The 22,789-nt window shown below is 45.7% G+C and overlaps 1 protein-coding gene across 1 annotated transcript; it reads right to left on the bottom strand.

Moving 5' to 3' along the window:
- Window positions 1-1,581: 1,581 nt before the first annotated feature.
- On the bottom strand, window positions 1,582-20,977 carry LOC138487720 (uncharacterized). Its single transcript, XM_069614265.1, has 4 exons — window positions 20,671-20,977; window positions 14,001-14,247; window positions 6,707-6,765; window positions 1,582-2,165 (listed from the first exon to the last, which is right to left on the bottom strand). Exons 1-4 carry the CDS (start codon window positions 20,843-20,845, stop codon window positions 1,948-1,950), a joined length of 699 nt encoding a protein of 232 aa, XP_069470366.1. The 5' UTR covers window positions 20,846-20,977; the 3' UTR covers window positions 1,582-1,947.
- Between the last annotated feature and the right edge of the window lie 1,812 nt (window positions 20,978-22,789).

Below are 22,789 nucleotides of genomic sequence, written 5' to 3'. Positions count from 1 at the left end.
TTTAAGAGGTGTTAGGACCCTGTGGTGTATTCTGGAGGTTGTTAGCGGAAAATAGGGTCTTACTCCAAATGTCTGCAGGTTAAAAATCTGACACTTCATCAATTAATGTCCATACTCCTTGCGCACATTTGTGTAATTTTTGGTAAATGTCCGATATTGGTAAACCGACCAAAAAACACAAAATGTTGTCATTTCTGAATCCCAGCTCGCAGGAACATGGGGCTTGAACAGAGACCTGTCTTAATTCATCTGTAATATGTACATGTAATGTCAACCACTTGTGTATCTGGGAAATATGTATTTGAATCAAATATAGATTTGTGGGCAAATTGACCAGGGGAGGATCCTCTGACCCATAAACAGACCTCATCATGATGACAATCCATTTCCTTCCCCCAATCATGGGAGAGGGGAACATTGGGCCAATGACAAGTAGAGAGGGGCAGGCTCAGTTATGCCACACACACACACCAACTTTCTAAACACATAAAAGCAGACAGTGCAGGACAGGTAGGGACATTCACTTTCCACTTTCTTGCGGGACGCTTTGCCGGGAGACTCCAGACTTCAAATCCAGCAACCTCCAGAGACCAGAGATCCAGAGAGACCAGAGATCCAGAGAGATCAGAACTGTGCAGTGCTGAGAGCAGAACCAGAGACCAGACCGCTGTTCTGAACCACCCGCCGGAAGTCCCGTCCAACCTGACCAGACCTTGACGGCTTATTTCAAAAATATAGTGTGAGTACTCACTGTGCAAAACCAATTTCTTAAATTTAAAATAATCGAATCCAAACTATTTTAGCCTATTAGAACTGCCTCCTAGAATCGTGTCATTCTGTCATCTTTAAAACTGAAAACTGTCATCTGTCATTCTGAGCTTCAAAATTTAAAATCCAAAAAACGACTTTCACAAAATTGTCCGTATCTCCGGAACCGTTTGTGCTTGCTAGGAGCAAGTTTTAACTGTCATTTCCAACGAACCTAGAACCGACTTGCTACTCCTTATAGGGCCTCCATAATTACGCTCGGCGAACACGATTAAATTTGCCGCGATTTGACATTTTGCACAATTTCAGCCACGTATAAAAATCAGCAGCTCCTTGCTTTCCTTTGCTAAAATTCGTTTTAACCTGCTCGTTACTCATAGAGCATTGCTAAAGTGAGCCTGAACCTCTAGAGGGAATTAAAATCAATTTTAGCATCATTTCACTTCATTGCCACCACATTGAAAGCATTTTGGGCCTGTGTTTTAAAATCATACCTGTTTTTCTCTAAGCTTGCTAGGGGGGGAACTGCATTTCATATTGCATTTTTGTTGGGATTCTTGGAGACTGTGTGCTCTCCTTCCATTTCTTACATTGCATAGGGGGGGTGAATTGCCAGAGAAAAAGTGATTATATTATCTTTTGCTAAAATCATATCAAGTTTTTTCCGTACTGCATTTTATTCCTCATTGCTTTTCCCTTAAAACCATAAAAGTATTTTTGCTGCCTTATCCATCCTATACCAACTCCTCATTGATTGTAAAGAAGTGTGCTAGTGTCAGATTACCCATTGTTGATCAACATTATATTCATAAGTGTGATATCAATTATTAATTTATTATACAAGTGTGATATATATATTGTTTAATTTTTCAAATAAACCTTTTAAATTTGCAAACCAAATCTACTTCTTGGCTCAGTGGGGTCAGGGGGATTCTAAGAGAGCGGTGTTATACAAGGGTTCATCATCCAGATTATAACTTGCCATAAAAATACATAAGTAAGGGCTTCCCAGACAAGGCACTGATTTAGTGGGATTGCTTGATTGGAGTCACTTACACACACACCAACATTGAATTAAATATTCAAGACATGACAGCACTGATCAAGGGGGGAGCGGGTGGGAGAGTGAGGGGGTAGTTGATTTTTTTATTGTTGATTTTCAAAAGGTGTTTCTATTATTCAACAGGACAGTTTACTGCTGATAAGCAACCCGTAGGCAGACTGGAGGAGAGCGAAGGCAATGCCGCTTGAATACAGCACACTACTGGAACCACTTTTCACTGTCGTTGTGCTAACAGTGGCCAAAGAACCGTTGTTCACTGTCGTTGTGCTAACAGTGGCCAAAGAACCGTTGTTCACTGTCGTCGTGTTAACAGGGGCCGGTGTAGTTGTTGCAGCTAAAATACAAAACAGAAAAGAACAATTAAGTCACGGGGCAGGGTCTTAACACATTGATGGGGCGATGCATGATTTGACCATGTTTCAGTAGTAGACCCTGCACAACGGAATCAAGATTACAAATATGGAGCTTCTTAAGAGTTCCCTATGACGTGTGCCCACAGAAAGCATTGCTAAAATGGCCGACTGGTTAGGACCAGATGGAAGGTTCCGGAAATCACCCATGATTCTCGGGTAACAGGCCTGGTTCTCAGCTGCTGGGGACTGGGATTGGTTTTCCCCATTTGTTAAACAGGGGTCAGGAGAATTTGACACTAATGCCTTATTTACAAAAAATGTTTTAACATGGGAAAGTCGCATTGAAAACATTTTTGTACCAAGTACCCAGAATAGATTTGAGCAAGTTTTGCCAAGAATACATTGCAATCTACGCAAGGCATACCCATGGTGTAAACAACATTCAAGATACATGGAATGTGTTACATAATACGCTTCAAAGGATACCCATGTGTTCATTTCCTTACACATGATTAATATCCAGGACTATCACGAAGGGCCGATTGCAAAGTGAACTCTGACGCGCTTCATGTCCCATTGGTAATTACATCATAAATAAGTGCCAGGCTACTATGCAAGCCTATGCAAAAAGGACCAGCATACTTGTCCTTGGCACTTAAGGAGTTAATTGCTGGCAGTTTCTGTGCAAAGAAGCCATAGACGTTCCAAATCCCATCAGGCACTATATTATATTTTCTCTCTTCCTATATAGTATATGCATCACGTCTAATTTAGAATTCACAGAATAAAACATTTAAAAATGTGTTCCCACACAAAGTGTCCCCTTGAGCCTGCAACAGGCACTACTTGTGAATTTGAAATGGAACACACGGAACCCTCAGGTGCACATATGCCATTGGCATGTTTATATGGTTTATAATGACTGTTTCGACAGTCACTGTTTCGAATGACAAAAGATTTTTTTTTTTTTTTTAATGGAGGGTCCCCCAAGTCAACATTTAAAAAAAAAACACTTATTTTACTATACAAACTTAAAATAAACCATTTAATATTAAACAAAAATATATTCTAAACTATTATTTTCGAAACATTTGTTTCAGAACTTTTTTCATTCCAAACTATTGTTTCGAAACTTTGACTGGACACCAGTTATATCACTAGAATACTGTATTGTCAGCTAAGGTAGATGCCACAACCAATAAACAAGGGGTTATGTGGCGTAAGCTATTGACTAGACGCGAACTTACCAAACTTAGTGGGAGCATGTCAAGTGATGCAAGATCAGCCATCACTAGTCTAGACAGTCGATCAGCGGCAACACTGGATTATATGCTCACCAACTCTAATGGGCTAGCATATATAAAAGACATGAGTGTTGTCACTAGAGATGAAAGTGATCATCACCCGTTATGTGCTTTAGTGGAATTAGCTGCAATAAAGCCTACACCCGCTAGTTATGACGCTAATGGTCCAATCTATCTTAATGCAGGCAACAATCGGATTCATCGGCATCAGTCAAACCTAGAGATGGCCAATATGGAGGTTAAAGAAGCTCTTCCACAATTTCTGTTGGAATGCACTAATAGCCCCAACATGGATGAAAAGATCTTAACCAACTGTTCCGCTATAGTGGAAAAGACACGCAATAAGGTGGAAATGAAAAGAAGTTATAAATCAGCTGCAGAAAGATCAGATAAGTCAATAACGGTGAGGAAGGGAAACAATGACATTGATAAGCCAAGCAAAACAATTAATGAGTCAGAGTATAGCACAAATGATCACTGAATCAACTCATTTAGGCACAGTGAATTCGCTCCTACTAAGGATACATATTGAGAAAAAAGGCTACAGACAATGTACATCTAGTGCTCGTGTACACGCCTCACCATACATGCTTCTCCATCCAATCACCACACACTCGTCTCACATCTCATGCTCACACACCAGCATCACCATCTAATGCCCGCCCACACACCTCACCAACTAATGCCCACACACACACCTCAGCATCTAGAGTCTGCACGCACGCCTCACCAGCTAATGCCCACACACACACACACCTCACCATCTAGTGCCCGCACACACACCTCACCAACTAAGGCCCACACACACACACACACCTCACCATCTAGTGCCCGCACACACACCTCACCATCTAGTCCTCGTGTACACGCCTCACCATGCATGCTTCTCCATCCAATCACCACACACTCGTCTCACATCTCATGCTCACACACCAACCTCACCCTCTAATGCCCGCTCACACACCTCACCATCTAATGCCCGTTCACACACCTCACCATCTACAGCCTGCACACACGCCTCACCAGCTAATACCCAAACACACACCTCACCATCTAGTGCCTGCACACACACCTCACCATCTAGTGCTCGTGTACACGCCTCACCATACATGCTTCTCTGTCCAATCAGCACACACTCGTCTCACACTCATGCTCACACACCAGCCTCACCATCTAATGCCCGCTCACACACCTCACCATCTAGTGCCCGCACAGAGGCTTCACCATCTAATCACTGCACACTCGCCTCACCATCTAGTGCACTCACACCTGCCTCACCGTCTAGTGCCTGAACACTCGCCTCACCATCCAGTGCTCATGTACACGCCTCACCATCTAGTGGCCACATACATGCTTCACCATCTAATCACTGCACACTCACCTCACCATCTAGTGCTCGCACACTCGTCTCACCATCTAATGCCCACTCACACACCTCACCATCTAGTACCCGCACACATTCCTCACCAGAAAGACCCATGTGCATGCCTCACCTTCTAGTGCCCCGAACACATGCATCACCATCTAATCAACACACACTCACCTCACCAGCTAATGCCGCGCACACACCGCACCATCTAGTGCCCGCACACATGCCTCACCATCTAACACCCACACACATATCTCACCATCTAGTGCCTGCCCACACCCCTCACCATATAATGCTCGCTCACATGCCTCAACAGCTAGTGTCCGCTCACATACCTCACCATCTAGTGCCCACACACATGCCACACCAGCTAATGCCCACAAACACCTCACCATCTAATTCCTGCACGTTAGCAGTTTTCCTATAGCCCTTTGCTGAGTGAGGCCCTTTACAACGCGTGTGTTTCTAACACAACCTTGAGAAGTGTACACTAATGGGAAGGATGTGGCATGGTGAACGTTTTGAGCGCCCTGACTAAAGTGTTGCCAGCACGTGCTAAATAATAAAAACAGTTTTACCGAAAGGCACCTGGTCAGGTATTACACGCTGTCTTATTGTTTCACATCCCCCGGTTGCTCAACATTAGATCTGGTTTGTGACAGGACAGCCTTGAAGCAGGGCTCTAATCCCAGCGGAAGGGACGGTGGGGCGTAGAGCTGATTGCCAATGGCAATTGTAAAGTAGTAAGGCCCTATGCCATCTTTGCTGTTAATACCGCAATACCGTTTGGGCCCGATTCCTGGAATTGTTTGCACAGTTCAAAGTGGCTCTGCACTGCTGAAAAGTGACTTTGCACTGTGACACACAACCCCTGATTCATGGAACTGTGCAAAGTATATTTTTTTGCAGTACAAAGTCGTGTTTGCAGTACAGAATGGCTTTGCACTGAGTTTGCACTGCAAAAATACACTTTGCACAGTTCCGAGTACCAGGCTTTGTGTGTCGGCAGTGCAAAGTCACTTTGAACCGTGCACAACCTTGAATCTGGCAATAAGGTAGAGCCGAACCTCAGATGAACAGATAAGGCGGAGGACTGAGGGCTGCAGAGCTGTTCACCGCAAGCAGTGGGAATTACCACTGTGGGCAAACGTGCGGAAATGCTAGACATGGGCTCCCTTTTATGGCAAAGTGGATTCAGAACGTGAGACTCATTTTCCCACACGCCATTCACATTTAATGAAAGATTTATTAGCATCAATCTTTAAGAAGATTATAAAAAGGGATTGTATTGTTTGTTAATGAGGTATATTATGGCAGAGGGTTGTGTACCGCCCACCGCTACCATGCCTTATAATATGTTATTGGGAGTGTGCACGGTCTCCAGGGTGCACGCTTGCCGTCTGAAAGGCAGGGCGTGGGGGGAGAGAGTGGGGAGAGAGGGAACATGCAAGCTAGCTGCTCTGTTGGGCTGAGTGCAGACCGGAAGTATCCTGAGCATCAGGGTCAATTTCTAGGTGTCTTGTGTTGACAGCTTTGGGGCTTATGTCCAGAGGGGAGCCGTGCGTGCCCGCGGGGCCAGGACCCTTTGGCCGAGGCGGTGGCATGTACTTTGGCTGAAGAGGTGTGGCATTCTGTTTGATGTCTTCCCGAAAGGCTAGCGCATTGCCATGTGAACGTAGCACAGCTGCTGTACGTATAGTATGACGTCACATTTTAAGGGAGCGATTGAGAAGCAAGTACACATTTCTCGAAAAAAACAACTTCCTAAATACAACATTGCAAAATAACGGTTGAAAATCGTTGCATGAAAAAAAAAGTGAAGGGGAAAAAATGCTGCGCATATAATTACCTTTCTCCAGTACCTTCTCAAGGCGGTATAGTGTTCTCTCGTTTTCCCAGACATAGGCCCTTTAAAGATAATATTGGTGACAATTACAACCACATATTAGTTCTACCGTAAAGCTGCCAACACACATGTCAACACATTCACAGAAGGTGCAAACATAGAAGACCAGAACATACAGTGACTTGTTTAACAACATCTTCTTGTGGGCTGTGGCCAGACCACACGCTGAGTAAAACACTTCCTTTAAGACATTCACATTTAGGTTTGATAAATGTTATAATCCTTTATTTAAAAAGAAGCAATTTTCACAAACAATTCCTTTTAAAGTACAAGAGCATTTTACGAACGACGTCATTGTCAATGGTCCCCGTTTACTGGATAGACAGAGCCATTTTTTTGGGCTTGGTCATTTAAAACCATAAGGGAGAATCCGGAAAGAAGGGACTCTACCCTGCCCTGGTCTTTAACATGGAGGAGGGGATTAGATTCAGAAAGCAGTTGCTAAGCAACGGTGACTTACTCCTTACATCTCCTACAAAGCAGAGGAGAGGCGCTCACAGTGACTTCTTGAGTAGATCAAACTCATGGGGCAAGATTCATGGGATATTTGCCGGGTTCAAAGTGACTTTGCACTGCTGAAAAGTGCCTGTGCACTGCTGACACAAACCCTGACTCATGGAACTGTGCAACGTGAATTCATGCCGTGCAAAGTCCGGGCAAAGTCATTTTGAACTGCAAATATTACTATGCGCTGATTGTGGCCGGAATTGGTTTCTCGCTCTAATGGAACTTCAAGAAGATTCCCCCTTCTAATGCCACTGAATTTGTTAACAATATGGTTGGTTTCAGGGTGGCAGGTCTGTTTTAGGTCTCCCAACGACGCTCCTCATCTGTTTCTCCTGGGCAAAGAGGCCAGTGAATAAGCACTGCTCCTGTCGCGCGCATGGCATAGCTAGTGTGCGGAATGAGGTATCACTCCTGTTTCAGCCCATGCGTGAAGGCCGTGAGATTTTTCTCCAGTCACTTCAAATGTTACCGCATGATTGATCTCCGTAGGTAACCATCTAGGCATGTTATTGCTAAGTAGCTGGCCCGAAGGTGCCTAAGGACCCCCTGGTGTGTAGACTCCTGAGAAACATTTGCATCTCAAGAACGAGCCTGCTTCCCATCTCCTCACTCTGGTACCTGGATGAGGTCCTATGTCCGCGTTGACCATGGCCAAACAACATGACCCTCTGTCTTGGCGACCTTGTGCTGCCTTGTTATGATTGGACATTTATAGTCAAGCAGTAGACATTAGAGATCTAGATGATTGAGCCCAGCTACACTGACCGGAGCAGCTCTGCATTTTCTGTGCTGTCATAGTAAGACTTTCTCTATGTTGGTACCCTACCCTTCATTCCCAGAATACTCTAAAGTATGCATAACCCCTTGGTTGTGAGAATATGTCACCCACCAGACACTAGCCGATTGCCCATCGCCTTCTGATAGCCCTTCAGACTGATTTTCACCCGCTTTCTCGCAAGGTGGCTATTACATGTCCAGCATGAAGCAGGTATCAACACCCCCATTTTCGGGGCACACTTTCGCTTATATCCAAAATTCTAGAGCCACTATGGCCTCAGATTGATATGACCTCTAGTTGAAATGACCTCTTATTTTCTGAATCTTTCTCTGCCATGCACTGCCTGTCGGTCATTATGGAGATTGCAGACGGGCATCAGGGTAAATGTTTCACAACTTCCACGACCATGGTTGCCGTTTAATCTCTTTATGAGGAGGATGTTATAGCTGGTGGGTTTGAGACAGCGGTGTTGCTAGGTCTGGAAAAGATCTGGGGCTACGCTAATGTCGGGACTGTCCGAACTCGGGGCTTGCTAGCCTTTTGGTTGTAGCTCCTGAGCTTCTGTCCAGGTCTACAACCAAAAGCCCCCTCAAACCCCCACCCCCAGCAACGCCTCTGTTTTGCGATGCACTTGGGGGTACTTTTTACTGTCTTCGTAAGCCCAATCAGCAGGATTGCAGTGATATGAAGCCAGCTGTTGAAGTTGTGATTAGAGTTGCCAAAGTTGTTCTGGATAGCAGCCCCCCACTGAGGAGGTCACCCATCATATACATAGATTCTGCTTTGTCTTTTTTGTGGTGTCTTTTATTTTTAGATTTTTGGACTAAGGGGAGTGCTGGACCTTTGGATAGCTTGGGGGAAGATTATCTCTGGAAAACAATCATGAAAGTCAAAGAAAACCTCTCTGCCATCAAAGGCAAATTCCCAAAACTGAAAATGAGCAACCCAGATTGTTTGAATCCACCGGAACATCCACAGACAGACACAGTGGGCCTAATCAATCTCTCCTAGCCTTCATCCAGAGTGCAACTCCTGATAGTGCTACACCCTTCAGGACAGCTTGCCTGCCTATCCTGTTCCAACAGGCTATCCTTCCCCGTTCATGCCATTGCCGCCAACCCAAGCCATAGCAATCAAGAATCAGCCGGACCAGGCCGACCACTATCAGGGAGACGTTTCCCCTGCGATGAGGACCTTGCTCATCTCAACTAAATCAGGAAAGTGCTCTCCCACGTGACATCAGCATCACCTTCCTCCAAGATCACTGTCACGCTTCCTCCCAAGAGTAGCCCGACTTTTTCATTTGTATAGCAAGTTAGTGTCAGGATCCTATGCACTCTTTGCGTGGATCTGGAAAAGTGCTGGTGACCACCAAGAATTCCACTGGACGATGACACATTGAGCAAGGCACCGCGGGACATCTCCCTTGATAGCGGTTATATGAGGCCACTAATGCACTACAACCTATTGTCTATTGCAATGGTGTGGACTCAAGAGTGTTGTTCATAATTTATTTTCCCCATTTTTTGGAAGTGGCCATCATGGGACAATTTCTTGCAGAGCAGGGAAACCCTAATGGATGGCCAATTATGGTCTGGACACCCTGGCATGCAGAGCCATTTAGAGTGGTGCGTGCAGCGAGGGCGAGCAACGACACAAGGGGGTCCATAGAGAACGTTGTTGGCAGAGTATTTGTTGTATCTCGCTGGGAGTGGTGATTTTACGAGGATACAGGAACATTGACAGGCATAAACTGCGAGAGAAGGTTGATGTTAAAAAAATGCTTGCATTTTTATGCAGACCGTAAGATATCGAAATTTTGTAAAAACAGTGCCCCCTTCAAAGGTAAGGCTAGAGGTCGACAGTGAGTTAAGTTATATGTCACTTGTATAGCACCTACTGCCATTGGTATGACCTCGAGGCGCTGAACGCCATCAGCAGTGGGACAGTTGTGCATGTTGTAGATCCAGCTAGACATGCATTGTGGTGAATTGTGAAAGCCCCATGAGCAGAATGATTCATGTGAAATGGTACATATTTTAGGGAGTCATGGAAGGTGCGTACACTGGTTGTACCATATTAAAGCCCATGGGTGTTCTTACAGAAACCTTGCACCAATGCAATCGCAATGTGCACTAGTGCAAAATCACTGTAGTGCCAAGTACATACTCTTTCGGTGCATATTTGATTGAACCAGGACAAAGGACTTCGATTTTGGCAAACTGTTCCCTGGTGACACATTTCTTTTACAGAATGTGTTTTTTCACTGTAAAGTGCATTTGAGTGTTTGTTTGCCTCTGTTAGTGTCATTTTCTTTTGGTTAGGTCTCTTTCAGATGCTGTGTAATTTTTTGACAGTTTCTCTCTTTCAGTGTCAGTCCCTGCTAGTGTCAGTTTCTGTTAGTGTCATTTTCGTTTAGTGCCAGTCTCTGCCAGCATCCATCTCTCTCTCTCTCTCTCGCTCTGCCAGTGACAGTTTCTGTCTGTCAGTGCCAGTCTCTGTCACAGTAGTAGTCTCTCTCATTGTCAATTGCTCACAAATCTTGATTCCAACTCTCCTGCTGTTCTCATTCGACATGACCTCTCTTCTGCCTTTGACATGGTTAACTATTCTATCCTCATAAAGCGGCTCCAAGATACTCTTGGTATCTCACACCGGGCACTGGATTGGTTGACTTCCTTACACACTAACTGCCCTTCCCTGGTGCTTTTGGGCTCCTTCTCTTTAACCACCTCTCTCTCTACATGTGGTGTTCCCCTGGGCTCTATCCTGTTGCCTTGGCTTTTTAACATCTTCCTTGCACCTCTTGCTCACCTGATTTCTGCCTTCTCTCATCATTTCCAATGTTATGCGGATGACACATATATCTTCTTCAAGCTCCCCTTTTCCTCTTCCACTTCCTCCTCCTCTATCATCTCTGACTGCCAGTCTGCTACATAGTCTTGGTTCACCTCCAATGATCTCTGTCTTAATGCCAGTAAGACCGAGATTCTTCCTATCGGTACACCTGGTACCCGTCTCCCTCTTGCACTCTGGCTGCCCTTTATGAGCTCACCTCCATCTCCTTCCACTGAGGCCAGAAATGTGGGGGTCATCTCAAACTCCTTTCTCTCCTTTCCTCCTTACATCTTAGACCTTGCCAAGAAGGCCCACGTTAAACTTCACTTCCTTACAGGGACTCTCCTTTTTCTCACTTTCCCCCAGAAGCTCAATGTCTCTAGAGCTCTGGTCCTCTCCAGGCTAGATTACTGTAAGAGCCTCTTCCTCAACCTGCCTCTTTCTTCATTCCGTCCTCTTAAACTAATCCAGCTAATCTCTCCAGCTCTAAAATATCTCCACTGGCTCCTGGTCGCTGCAAGGATCAAATTCATGATCCTTTGCATCATCCACAAGGCTGCCTGGGCCTGGGACCAGGCTACCTGCCGCGTTCTCTTACTAAAGACTTTCCCTCCAGATCCCTTCGATCCTCTGGCTCCAACTCTCTGCTGATCAAAATGTTCTCCAAGAAGAGAGCTGGGGGCAGACCTCTCTCCTCGGCTGGCTCCCTCCTATTGGACAGTCTCCCTCTCTCTCTCTCTCCATCTTGAAACGGACCACCTCAAGTTGTGAAAACAACTCAAGATCTTTCTCTTCTCCTCCTTCCCTCCCCCCTCCAATGCTAACCTTCCCCTCTAATGCTGAGATAGACAGCCCGGTCCCTCAAGAGTCCAATTGGGTCCTGGCCTTCTGCCCAATCACCACTAGCACCCCCCCATACTGCCCCCTCGGCCCACACCCACCTATCGATTGTTCTGCCCATTCGACACCAGCACCACCCCTGCATTGTACTCTGGGCCTTCAGCCACCTTGGGTGGACTGTCCCAACCCTGCACTTACCTGTTCGGTGGTTGACTTCCCTCTTCCCTTGGGACGTCTCTGCCCATGCACTTACCTGCTGCCCCCCCTTCACAGGCACCTCTTGCACTTCCACCCTTGGGGACCCTAGTAGCACTTAATCCCCCACCCCTTTTACCTCTCTCACTGCACTTGCAAGCTCTGAATGCCACAAGGCCTAGTAGGACCGCTGTTTGCTTTATTATTTATTCATTGGGCCTCATTACGAGGTTGCCGGTCCGGATATAACGGTACCAGTAAACTTACCAGCCAGTGCTACATGCATCCCCATTCCCATTGAACCCTATAGGGCTCAAATGGAATGAGGATCTACCGGCACCCACAAAAGGTCAATTACCGGGTCCGGCGGGGCCGTAATACCCCGGTAATTGCCATTCGTGGGTACCGGATTTTCATGCCGGTTTGGAGGTAGCCTTGCGGGTTTTACCCTCAAGGCTACCTCCAGCCTCTCTTTTCAATTTTTTATTCACTCCCTTTTCCCCTTCCCTTTTGCCTTGTGGCACTTTTGGGCCTCATTACGAGCTTGTCGGTCCAGATGCAACGGCACCGATAAGCTTGCCGATACCGTTGTATCCAGACCGGCAAACTCAGAGGTCTGATCCGGCGGAATGAAAGGAAACCCGCGAGCAGAGCATGCCTGTAGCACCGGCACCGTTATGAACGGTGCCAGTGCTAAAGGCATTGCATCCCCATTCCCAATGAGCCCTGTGTGGCTCAAATGGGAATGGGGATCGCCCGATTCCGGAACCTGCGAAAGGACAATTACTGGGTCTGGCAGGGTCGGAATACCCCGGTAATTGCCCATTCGCGTGTGCAAGACTTTCTTGCAAGTTTGGAGGTAGCCTTGCCAGCAAGGCTACCTCCAACCTTGTAATGGGGTCATTACGAGGTAGGAGGTAACCATGCCGCTAATAGCGGCATGGCTACCCCCTTACTGGGTACCGGGTCTGGGTTTCTAGAATGAGGAATTACTGGGCCATTCCGACCTTGGAGGGCCCGGTATTGCCCCATTCAGGGAACCCAGACCCTGTGCATCCCCATTCCCATTCGAGCCCCCATAGGGCTCAATGGGAATGGGGAGCATGCTAACAACGGGCCCGTTGGCAGCATGCTGACCTGCTCGCGGGACCCACTAAGGCTGCCTGGTAAAACCAGGCGGCCTTAGCGGGTCCCGCGAGGAGACCTCGTAATAGGGCGGTAGGGGGTTAACGGCTCTGGCACCTTTACTGGCGCCGTTAACCCCTTGCCGCCCAGCTTGTAATGAGGCCCAGTGTATCTTTTAATCTTTCAGTTGCTCTGCCTTTGATTTTTGTGTAAGTATCTTTGTCTGTGTTCGTCATCTGTGTGAGTGGCTCTGTGCCTGTTCTCCATCGGTGCCAGAGTTCTCTGCCTCTCTCGGTGTATCTGTCTCTTTCTCCAGCGTGGGCTCTCTGAGCAGGATGGGGCCGCTGGGCATCAGGATTGTCTACCCGAGGGATTCGCTGCTGATTGTTCCTCCTTTGTGTTGCCTTGCATTGTCATAAGGGCGTGGGGGGCGTGCAATGGGGCTGGGCGCATTCGTAGCACAGGTTTGCCATTTCGTAGTACTGTTATAAAGAAAAGGTGTTCAAGTTACCCAATTTTAAATTATTCAATGTATCCGCAACAGAAGAAACAAAGGCTGAGTAGAAACTGATGGGGTTTGAACGTGTGACTTGCTGGTTGAACATAGATTATATCAGAGAGAAGTAACCCAATGAGCTATCCCACCGTAAAATATAGACTGGATTTTTAGAATGACCAACACAACATGCACATGCACTGATGAAACTCGCTGTCGGTATCATTTTTGGCTACATTCCAAAGGCTCACTGGATTTTTACTAACCGATTAGTCAATGATCGCCCTCATACAGCAACCCTGCACTTGAAATGCCCTTGTGCACGAAGAGACATATTACTTTCCCAGGTGATCTGTATGGGCATGAAACTTGGGCACTTCTTTTTGCAATAAGCAATCTTTTCAGAATCTCTACCGTGACTTAAATTCACAGGCTGGCCTGCCATCGTGACCTCTTACCGGATTGTTACCGAAGACGCGTCGGTGGAGGACACCCACTGTGCAGTGAAGTTTGTCAGATTCGTAGTGTTGCTTGAAAATGAAGAATTGCTGGCGTTGCTGCAGAACGATATTCCACTCTGAAAGATCCATGTACCAGGGTCCACATCGGTGCTGTTGACGGTGTTGTTGGTGGTGCTGTTGACGGTGTTGTTGGTGGCCACCGCGATGAGTTTCACAGCAGTGGAATTTACCAGGGTGATGGTCACTGCAAGTAAGAGGGAAGACATATTACAAAACTGGAGCCGTTACTGACTCTGGATTCTAGAAATTATTGCGTCGCCCATTTCCCCAGTGGGGTCCCCTTTCTCCCCAGTTCGTTTTCGTCACTTTCACCTAATACACACATTTTCACCTGGAGCAGCTTTGACAAACCCCACTGGCAGGGAATGCCCGCAAGTGGCCTGAACTGCCAGATACTCTTCCAGAGTGAGTTTCAAGCCTGCTCCAGCTCAGTGTGAGACGCTTCAAGCGCTGGAGAAGGTCCTTATTTTCAGACCCAAACTCCTCATCCATTCAAGTTGGTCACGCCTGGACCTGATTCTCAAAGATTTGCACTGGAGCTAATCAGAGCAGTCTCTGGGCATTTCTGACCTTAGTCACACAAGCTTCTTCTGGAGCAAAACTGAAGATGCCTGTCAGCATTGCAATGGCGACCCCGTGCACCAGATTCCCAAAGCCTGACACTGAGGCCACCCTACGGATGCCTGGAGCATCTCTCAGGTGGTCACGTGATTCTCAAAGCTTTGCTCAAGAGCCCCTGAGAGAAGCTCTGGGCATCTCCAGATCTGCTCCAGTTTCAGCCTCCGTGAATCAGGATTAAGGGAGCAGGGGCAGCCCATGGGCATCTCTTTGGGAATCAGGCCTAATGTATCCCTTTGAGTGGTGCGGCGAACGCTGTCCCGCTCATGCAAAGTCCCCACCTAATATGTGTCTAGTAGTTCCATTGATGTATGTGATCATACATGTGTTTCATAGACAGAAATGACCCACTTGTCATAAAAAAACCTCTATGACAACACTGATTTAAAAAGCTAATATGAGTTGCTTGCATAAATAAATATTTAATTGATGACTGCTTGAAGAAGGGAAAGGCAGGTAACCATGAAATGTAGGTGGTGGGTTGGTGGGAGGAAGGGGGGCAGTGAGGAAACCAAAGATAACAGAGTGGGCAGAATGCATTAGATAAAAGGAGTTTGGAAAGGGGCTCTGAGCATTGCGTTCTGGAGAAATACAAAAGGGGGAAAGAGAGGAGAGAGGCGCTATGAAAAATAATCCAGGAACACAGAAGAGGAGGTTCAGTAAGGGGTGGAGGGTCACCCCTGGAATTAGATTTGAATGGACGGTGGGAGAACCTTAAGAAAAAATAAAAGCAATAATACACTACAATAGACTCTAGGAAGTATCATCACAAATGTCTCAAAAGAGTATTTTTTAAAATAATTCTGAAAAATCGCAAATAACTGTCAAAGTAATGTGAACATAATCATGATACCAATAATATTGATAATATGTTCTTATATATCACTTCATGACAGATTCCTCCTTCGTCTAAGCACTGCAATAATTGTTCTTTCTATTGCCCAATGTAATGATTCTCGATCAACATCATAGAAATGCATATTTAGTCAAACATTTTGCTTTGTGTGTTCAAAGCCCTGACAGCAATAGGACCATTTCTGTATTTGTTTAACTATGAATATAAGACACACATTAGCATGTCAAGGTGAGGATAGAATTCAGATCAATAACGGAGATATTCTTTAAAAGAGGTGGAATACAACAGAACGGTGCAGGACATCAGAATGGTGGTGATGGCAGCACAGGAGAACGTGCACATGTAATCCCCTAGTAGGTTTGCTTGCTGTCTCAAATGAGTCTCATTTTTGGAGGAAGCACTAAAAGAATGATGAATTATTTTTAACATCCGTTCTCCAGGGAACCTCAAGCCCCAGACTCGTGCGTGGTGGTGATATGTACACATCCACAGACAGATCGTCCATTGTGGTGAAAAGGGGGCAATCAGAAGCAGAAATGGCCCTGAGGATGGACCTGTAGCCCGAAACACGTTGGCTTCTGTCTCTGTATCTTCAGCTAAGAAATCTGCTATTAAAAGTTTGACACCATGAAGGTTTTCTTTAGTTTAATTTTGTTCAGCTTGATATTTTTTAACTGTGCTGGTACACTTGTGATAAATGCAGGAGTTCTCACTAAATGGGTGCCCACCAGAACTGAAGCGAGGTCTGATTGCTCATCCTCATAGTTAAGTTTTCTCCTGGGATAGTGTAGTCCAGGATTCTGGTTGAGACCAAATACTGACTTGTTATTCGAGTAAGCAAACTCAAACGCTAAGTCTAACAAGTGGTGCCCGCTTTGGCCTCTAGTTCTTTAGCCCCCATTATGGGAGCACTGCTCTGTCTCTCCAGATGTTTTGGACCAAACCTCCAGTGACCCTTCACCATTGGCTGGGTTGGTTAGGGTTAATGGGAGTTGACATCTAAAACATGCAGAGAGATAAAGGTTGCAGACCACTGATCTAGCATAACTCTTAACCAATCAATCGTGCATTGATGATGGAAATTCTCGCTGAGTAGCATCAGAAGTATTCTGAGTACAACTTGCTCTGACGAAGAGGCCTTTTCCTCAAATGTACAGAAGCACAATGCAAAATATAGATACATTAAAGTGGGGATTGGCCACATTTAAGGTCAGAGTTTAAACTTAAAATATGCAGCTGTTTCGAAGGGAGCCTCTTCTTAATTGTGCCTGAAGGAGAGGAGATCACAACATCCACATAGGACAACTGGGGCGACAATACACTTGTCAGAGGACAGAAGCCAATTTGAAATAAATGAAAGCTCCCAAGAGAAGAGCAGATGTATGCATCCTGAGAGCAACTGTATAGATCTGTTTCTCATCCTACTTGGTAGCAACGAAAGGCACTTCTACCAGAAAGGTTTCTCAGTGCTCGAGCGGTCAATCAGGAATGGAAGAGAATTCGGCTATTTGTCAGCAAGGGTGTCGTAAAAAGACAATGGCGGGAACCACACACGCTTACTAATTTGGCATACTTGCTGGCTGAAGAATGCAAGCACATTATTTCCCACTGAGGACCAATACTGATGACGAGGCAGTGCCTTGCCAATTCCCGAGATCGGGATGGTTTTTAGACCATTGTTTAGTTTGGAAATTGCACTGGGGTCTGCTTCTGTAACTTCAGGATTAACAAGAACTAGAAGGAACCAGATCGTGTCTGTAAGAGCCATCACAACCGGGTAGTTAACCAGAACTTCAGCAAAGCCTTAAAGTTAGCTTTGTGGAAAATCATAGATGTCCAACTCTTCTCTATGTTATAGAAACTAGAGAAGAAGTTTCTAAGACATGTTTGCTTTCTGCAGGTCTGTGTTAAGGAAGACAGTCCAGGAAGTACTGTTTAGGAGTTCTTAAAGAGTCATAAAGCCTCAAAGGTGTAGGAGATTCTGGTAAAGTATTCTGCCTTCCCAAAGACCTGGATTGAAAATGGTCACTATTCCCCAAGTATGGCCTGATGAAAGTCTCCAAGTATGGCCTGATGAAAGAGAAACATATTCCTTTGAATTCTTCAAAAAAATTGAAGATTTCCAGAAATCCCTGATAAAAGGCTGCACTGGAATAAAAAGTCACATAAAGGGTGGAACAATTTTCCTTTTACGAAAATCAAAGGTTAACTTTTGTCCAACTAATAACCATTGCATACCTTTGTGTATCGTTCAATATATAATTTCCTTCCTGCTGGTTTTTGCTTTCAAGCATGATCCTGCCAGAGGTCAAAGCAGATACCTGTGCCAGAGCTTATTGAAATTCTGTCCGGAGAGCAGTAGGGGCTGGTGGTAGCACACAGCAATAACCAGTTTTAAATCGGACATAAATAGGAACTGTTAGGGAGCTCACGATTTAAAGAGTAATATGCTTCAATAATCCTTCTTATTCTGGAGTAAATTCAATTTGCTACCAGTAACATGGGTGCCCAGGATATGAGGGCAAAGGGGCAGCAACTTCGCGAGTTGTTCTGAAGCAACTTGGGCAGGAACGCCACTTTGCCCAGCGCAGATCTTGAATGTCCCGGTGAAATATTCAGCACAGACTACGTAGAGGGGAGAAACATGCCATTTTGAGTCTTGATGTGAGGGACTTTCTGTCCCTCTGCTGCCTGACTTTATGATATGTGGGCTGCCATGGTGGAGCGTCCTACAGGTTTTAGGAAGTGTCCTTACTGGTCTTCCTTCAGCCCTCTTGAGTGTCAACTCCTTTCTTCACAATGGGCCGCATTACGACCCTGGCGGTAGCCGTTACTGTTTTACAGGCAATGCTGCCACCAGAGTAGTTTTTTTTCCAGTTCCCTGGAATGGGCAATTACCGGGGTATTATAACCCCAGCGGACCCGGTAATTGCCCGTTCCAGGGCTCAATGGGAATGGGGAAGCCGAATCCGTGAATGGTGCCGGTGCATCCGACATGTCGTGCTTGTGGGTGCCTGTGGCAAGCTTACCGATACCGTAGTTCCCAGACCGGCAGACTCGTAATGAGGCCCAATGTCTTTCTTTCCGGTGATGTTCTGCCGCAGTTTTATCCAACGCCGTGCCAACCGCCATGAGACTCCTTCCCCTGAAATATGCCTTAAGTGGTAATGCTAGTTGCTTGTTGTGCAAACAATGTGCCCACTAAACATAACCCAGGTACTCATGCTTTGCCCAATAGTCATTTACATGCAGAAGGGTTTGTGACGCATGCTCTTCTGGAGGGTGTCCGCCTCTTGCCCTCAGTAAGACCATTAGAGATGTTAAGGAGATCTCAAGTTCTCCAACGTCAGATGTAAAATGAGCAGCCTTTCCGAGCTTTTCAGCTAATTTCATGCTGTGTTCTTGTAGTCTGGCATTTCACAGGGGAAACGACATGCCAGGGCTTCAAGAGCATTATATTAGAGCTTTGCTTACACATATGTTTAGATACACGAGAGTGTAAATGAAGTAGTGGTCTTAGATGAGGGATGAAGGCATTGGCTTGTCTGCATTTAATGCTTTGGGGGCTTTAGAATTCTGATAGCAGGAAGATTCTTTGCATGTAGAATTGAAAACAATGACCACTCACAATCAAACTGGTTCTTCCTGTGGAGCCAGCTAAAGGTACACACATATCTCTCGCTTTACCCCAGATGCCTTGGACCAGCCTTTGCCCCTGATGCCTTGAACCATGCTTTATCCCTGATGTGATGCCTTGGACCAAGCTTTAGCCCTGATGCCTTGGACCAGGCCTTATGCTTCATGCATTGGACCAGGCCTTACCCCTCATGCATTGGACCAGGCTTTGCTCTCGATGCCTTGGGCATTACCCCTCATGCATTGGACCAGGCTTTACCCCTGGTGCCTTGGACCAGGCTTTACCCTTGATATGATGCTTTAGACCAGGCTTTGCCCCTGATGCCTTGAACCAGGCTCACTGGTTGCCTGGTGCATTTCCAGAGCCTCACAGGTCCCAGGCTCAACCCCAAGTCCTGCACTTGTCTCTGGGCTTCTGCACTCTGCCTGGCACTACTGCAATATGCTCCATGTGAGGGCACCCACTCTGCACTTAACCCAGGCTCCTGCTGGACTGGGCACACTTGTCCCCCCTCCCCCACACTTCCTGTTCTGCCCGCCTGCACACCCTTGAACTTGAATGTTCTAGGCCTTGCAAGTCTGATTGTCCTGTCCTCCCTAGCTTGGTCATGGGTAAACACCAAGCAATCTGGATTCTTATAAGGCCAGTAGTGTAGTTTATTGATCTGTATGCCCCCGCCCCCTTTCTCCCCTCACTCTTTGTCAAGCACTTCACCCGCCCCCTTTCTCCCCTCACTCTTTGTCAAGCACTTCACTAGTAGAAATGCCTTGGGCCTAGCATGCTAGCTATTGTTGTTAGATCATTCAGAATCATCAAGGCCTAAGAATGACTGTATTCCCTTGTTCCCTCCCTGAAGCGCTTTGAAGCACTTCACTTGTGTATAAGCACTTTACAAATAAACAATTACAGAATTACAATTACAGAGACTCTTCGCCAATAGGGAGAGAGGTCCTTATCCGTCTAGCCTCTTATTTACATGGAAGGCTCTGGAAAAGTCGGTAAGAGCATCAGCTCTTCCTCACCCTCGAGTCCTGAATAGAAGCGGGGATTAGCTTCTTTCTGGATTCAACTAGCCTCTGATTGCTATTGCCCTGCAGAACTGGCGGTTGAAAACTTGAGTTCGCTGTTCAAAAGTTTATCATAAAAAATACACTTTGAGGAAGTGAACGTTTCTTGGAGTGCTGGTAGCGTGTCAGGGCATACGCATCATGGTGGTAGGACATCTCAAAGCACCCAACAGTGTGAGAGTGCCCACAGTCCAGTTCTTTAATATTGTAGCACAACTGAGCCTTGAGTTGAAGCGCTTGGATCAGCAGGTGCCAACGCAAAGCGCATTTTCACTATAGCGGGTTATTTGCCATGAACAATTAAAGCGCAAATGGCAGGTTAGCGCAATCAAGGTCCTCTCTGTGCTCCTCGAATGTCTCGATTTAACAGGGGTGGCAAAGCTTAAACAACAGTTCCTTTTCCCGACACACTCCCAAGGTGCCACTTACCGTTGTATGTTGCGTTTGTTGTGTAGGTGGCAGATGACACCGTTAGGTTAAAAGTAGAATTCCCAGTTGCAACATTTCCAGATGTAATATTGCATGGAGCAGATTGCATAAAAGCGGGCGTGGCCAGCACCCCAATCACGAGCAGGAGCAGGGCTGTTGCAGTGGTTGGCGCCATTGTGGTGTCTGGTTTTCTCTGCTGCGTCTGTGCTCACGGAGGCTTCTGCAGGACTGCTGCAGCTACACAGCCGCACGTCTATTTGTAAGGTCGCACCTTCTTCGTGTGATACACCCTGGCACATATGTCCCATTTATGCTAATCTGCGGGAGGGTGTTGTCTTTATGCCGTCAGGGTAATTGGCGGGCAGGTGACTTGAAATGACATTCTTCCTGGAAACAAAATACATCAGATTTCTAGAATATTTAGTAAACTACTTCCTGTAAGCCTTGGGCTTGGCTCCTCCACGCCATCCCAAGGTAGGGTTTGAAGTAAGGTGAGGTCTTGGAGTGCGTGCCCACAGGAGACAGTCTCAGAAAGAGGGCCACCAGAGGTCTACACTTTTTACAATACATTCTGTTCAGAAGGGCGGTGAATTCTCAGCAGAATTGGGCCCAATTGCAAAACATACAACTGATGTAATAAAGCGCTTTTTTATCAAGTACACGAGGCCAGACAGTTGCTTGACAACTAGGTTCTGCGCCTACATTAAATGAAAAACCCCACCATGGCTAAGATACTGTCCAGAGGACGTAACCGCTCCAAGGAGAAATAACGCTGGTGGTATTGAAATTGCACTGGCTGGGTGACATGACTGCCCACGGTAAATACTGCTGGCATTAACGAAGTACAGCATTTGCGAAATTGTTTTTGATGCCTTTCAAGCAGCTGCAGAAACAGTGCATTGGTAAAAGGCATGAGGACTAATTACTCCTGGCAGATACAATACTGCCAGTTCTATTTAAATTTGAGGGCGCAATGACCCATAACGGCCAAACCACCCCTGCATGATCACATCTGTGTACTGTTCTCATGCTACACATTTGTTGTATTATGTAACATATAGGAATGTCTTGAAATATTTGTATTTATTTATTTGTTTATATAGCGCTTTCATATATTTGATGCATGGATTTTTGTATATGTTTATTGTTTATGTGTTGCGAATATTATATGTAATTATATGTAAAGTTTTATAAACTAAATTGTATAAATAAATAAATTAAAAAAATAAAAATTATTTGTATTATTATTTTATGGCTTTTAGCATGAACCTAGCTCAAGAGCAGTTGAGTGCTTTACAACAGGCTTTTGTGCCAGCTTTGGGTTTGGCATTCTATGCAGTAATGCAGTACCGTTGGTGGAGGGAGAGAGGGATATGTATTCCTCTGGCAGGTATTGTTGAAAGAACCACATTTTTTGTGTTTTGTGGAACTGTAGGACACATTGTTCATATAGCAGCAGCTATTTAGTGGTGCTATCACCTCTAAGGCCAAATAATAACTGGTGCAGTTTTGGAGGTTCAAGAAAACCAAAGCCTGATTGTATACTCTTCTACATAGTGTATTTCAACAGGCAGTGCACTTCTGATGGCTGCATTTTTACAGACGGTGGTAATTACCCCTGTTGGTAAGGCAGTACAGTGGGTTTTACTGGAGAGCAGTATTTTACACTTCTGCAGTGGTAATTACAGAAACAGCTGGTAAATGACAGATATCGCTAGAGTTTTTGTTAATGCCTACTGTGTAGTGCCCCCCCATATTGCAAAACACATTGTTTGTCTGTGCTCCTAGAACATGCTGTGCAAATCCACTCCTTAGGAGCTGAACCCATAGGTCCTTTAAGACGAGGTAACACTGTAGAGGGTGGATGGGGGTGGATAAATTACTCAAATATCAATAATACAACTGACTCAGGAAGTTGGCAAAGACTTTGTTTTAATAAGAATTATCTAAAACAGGGAGTACAACGGTCATCATAGGATGTCTGGCAGTAAGATCTCAATGGTTTTCAAAAAAGACACACGTATATACTAAAACCTCATCATCATTGATGTCATACTACATGGCAAACTAAGAAAACATATGTGGAACTATGATTGGGTAACAGGAAACATCTAGGTAT

The sequence above is a fragment of the Ambystoma mexicanum genome, chromosome 9, assembly GCF_040938575.1.
Source record: "Ambystoma mexicanum isolate Mex_15411 chromosome 9, UKY_AmexF1_1, whole genome shotgun sequence".
Taxonomy (NCBI): domain Eukaryota; kingdom Metazoa; phylum Chordata; class Amphibia; order Caudata; family Ambystomatidae; genus Ambystoma; species Ambystoma mexicanum.
The sequence above is the reverse complement of the archived record's forward strand: the minus strand, read 5'-3'. Positions and strand labels throughout refer to the sequence as shown.

Bases quoted from the DNA above. Each gene is read 5' to 3' on its own strand.
- LOC138487720 (XM_069614265.1), bottom strand. From the start codon at position 20,845: ATGGCGCCAACCACTGCAACAGCCCTGCTCCTGCTCGTGATTGGGGTG. The intron at 6,766-14,000 runs GTAAGAGGTCAC...TTATCTTTAAAG, and splicing joins GCGTCTTCGGTAACAATCCG to GGCCTATGTCTGGGAAAACG. The intron at 2,166-6,706 runs GTAATTATATGC...TTTGTATTTTAG, and splicing joins TGAGAAGGTACTGGAGAAAG to CTGCAACAACTACACCGGCC.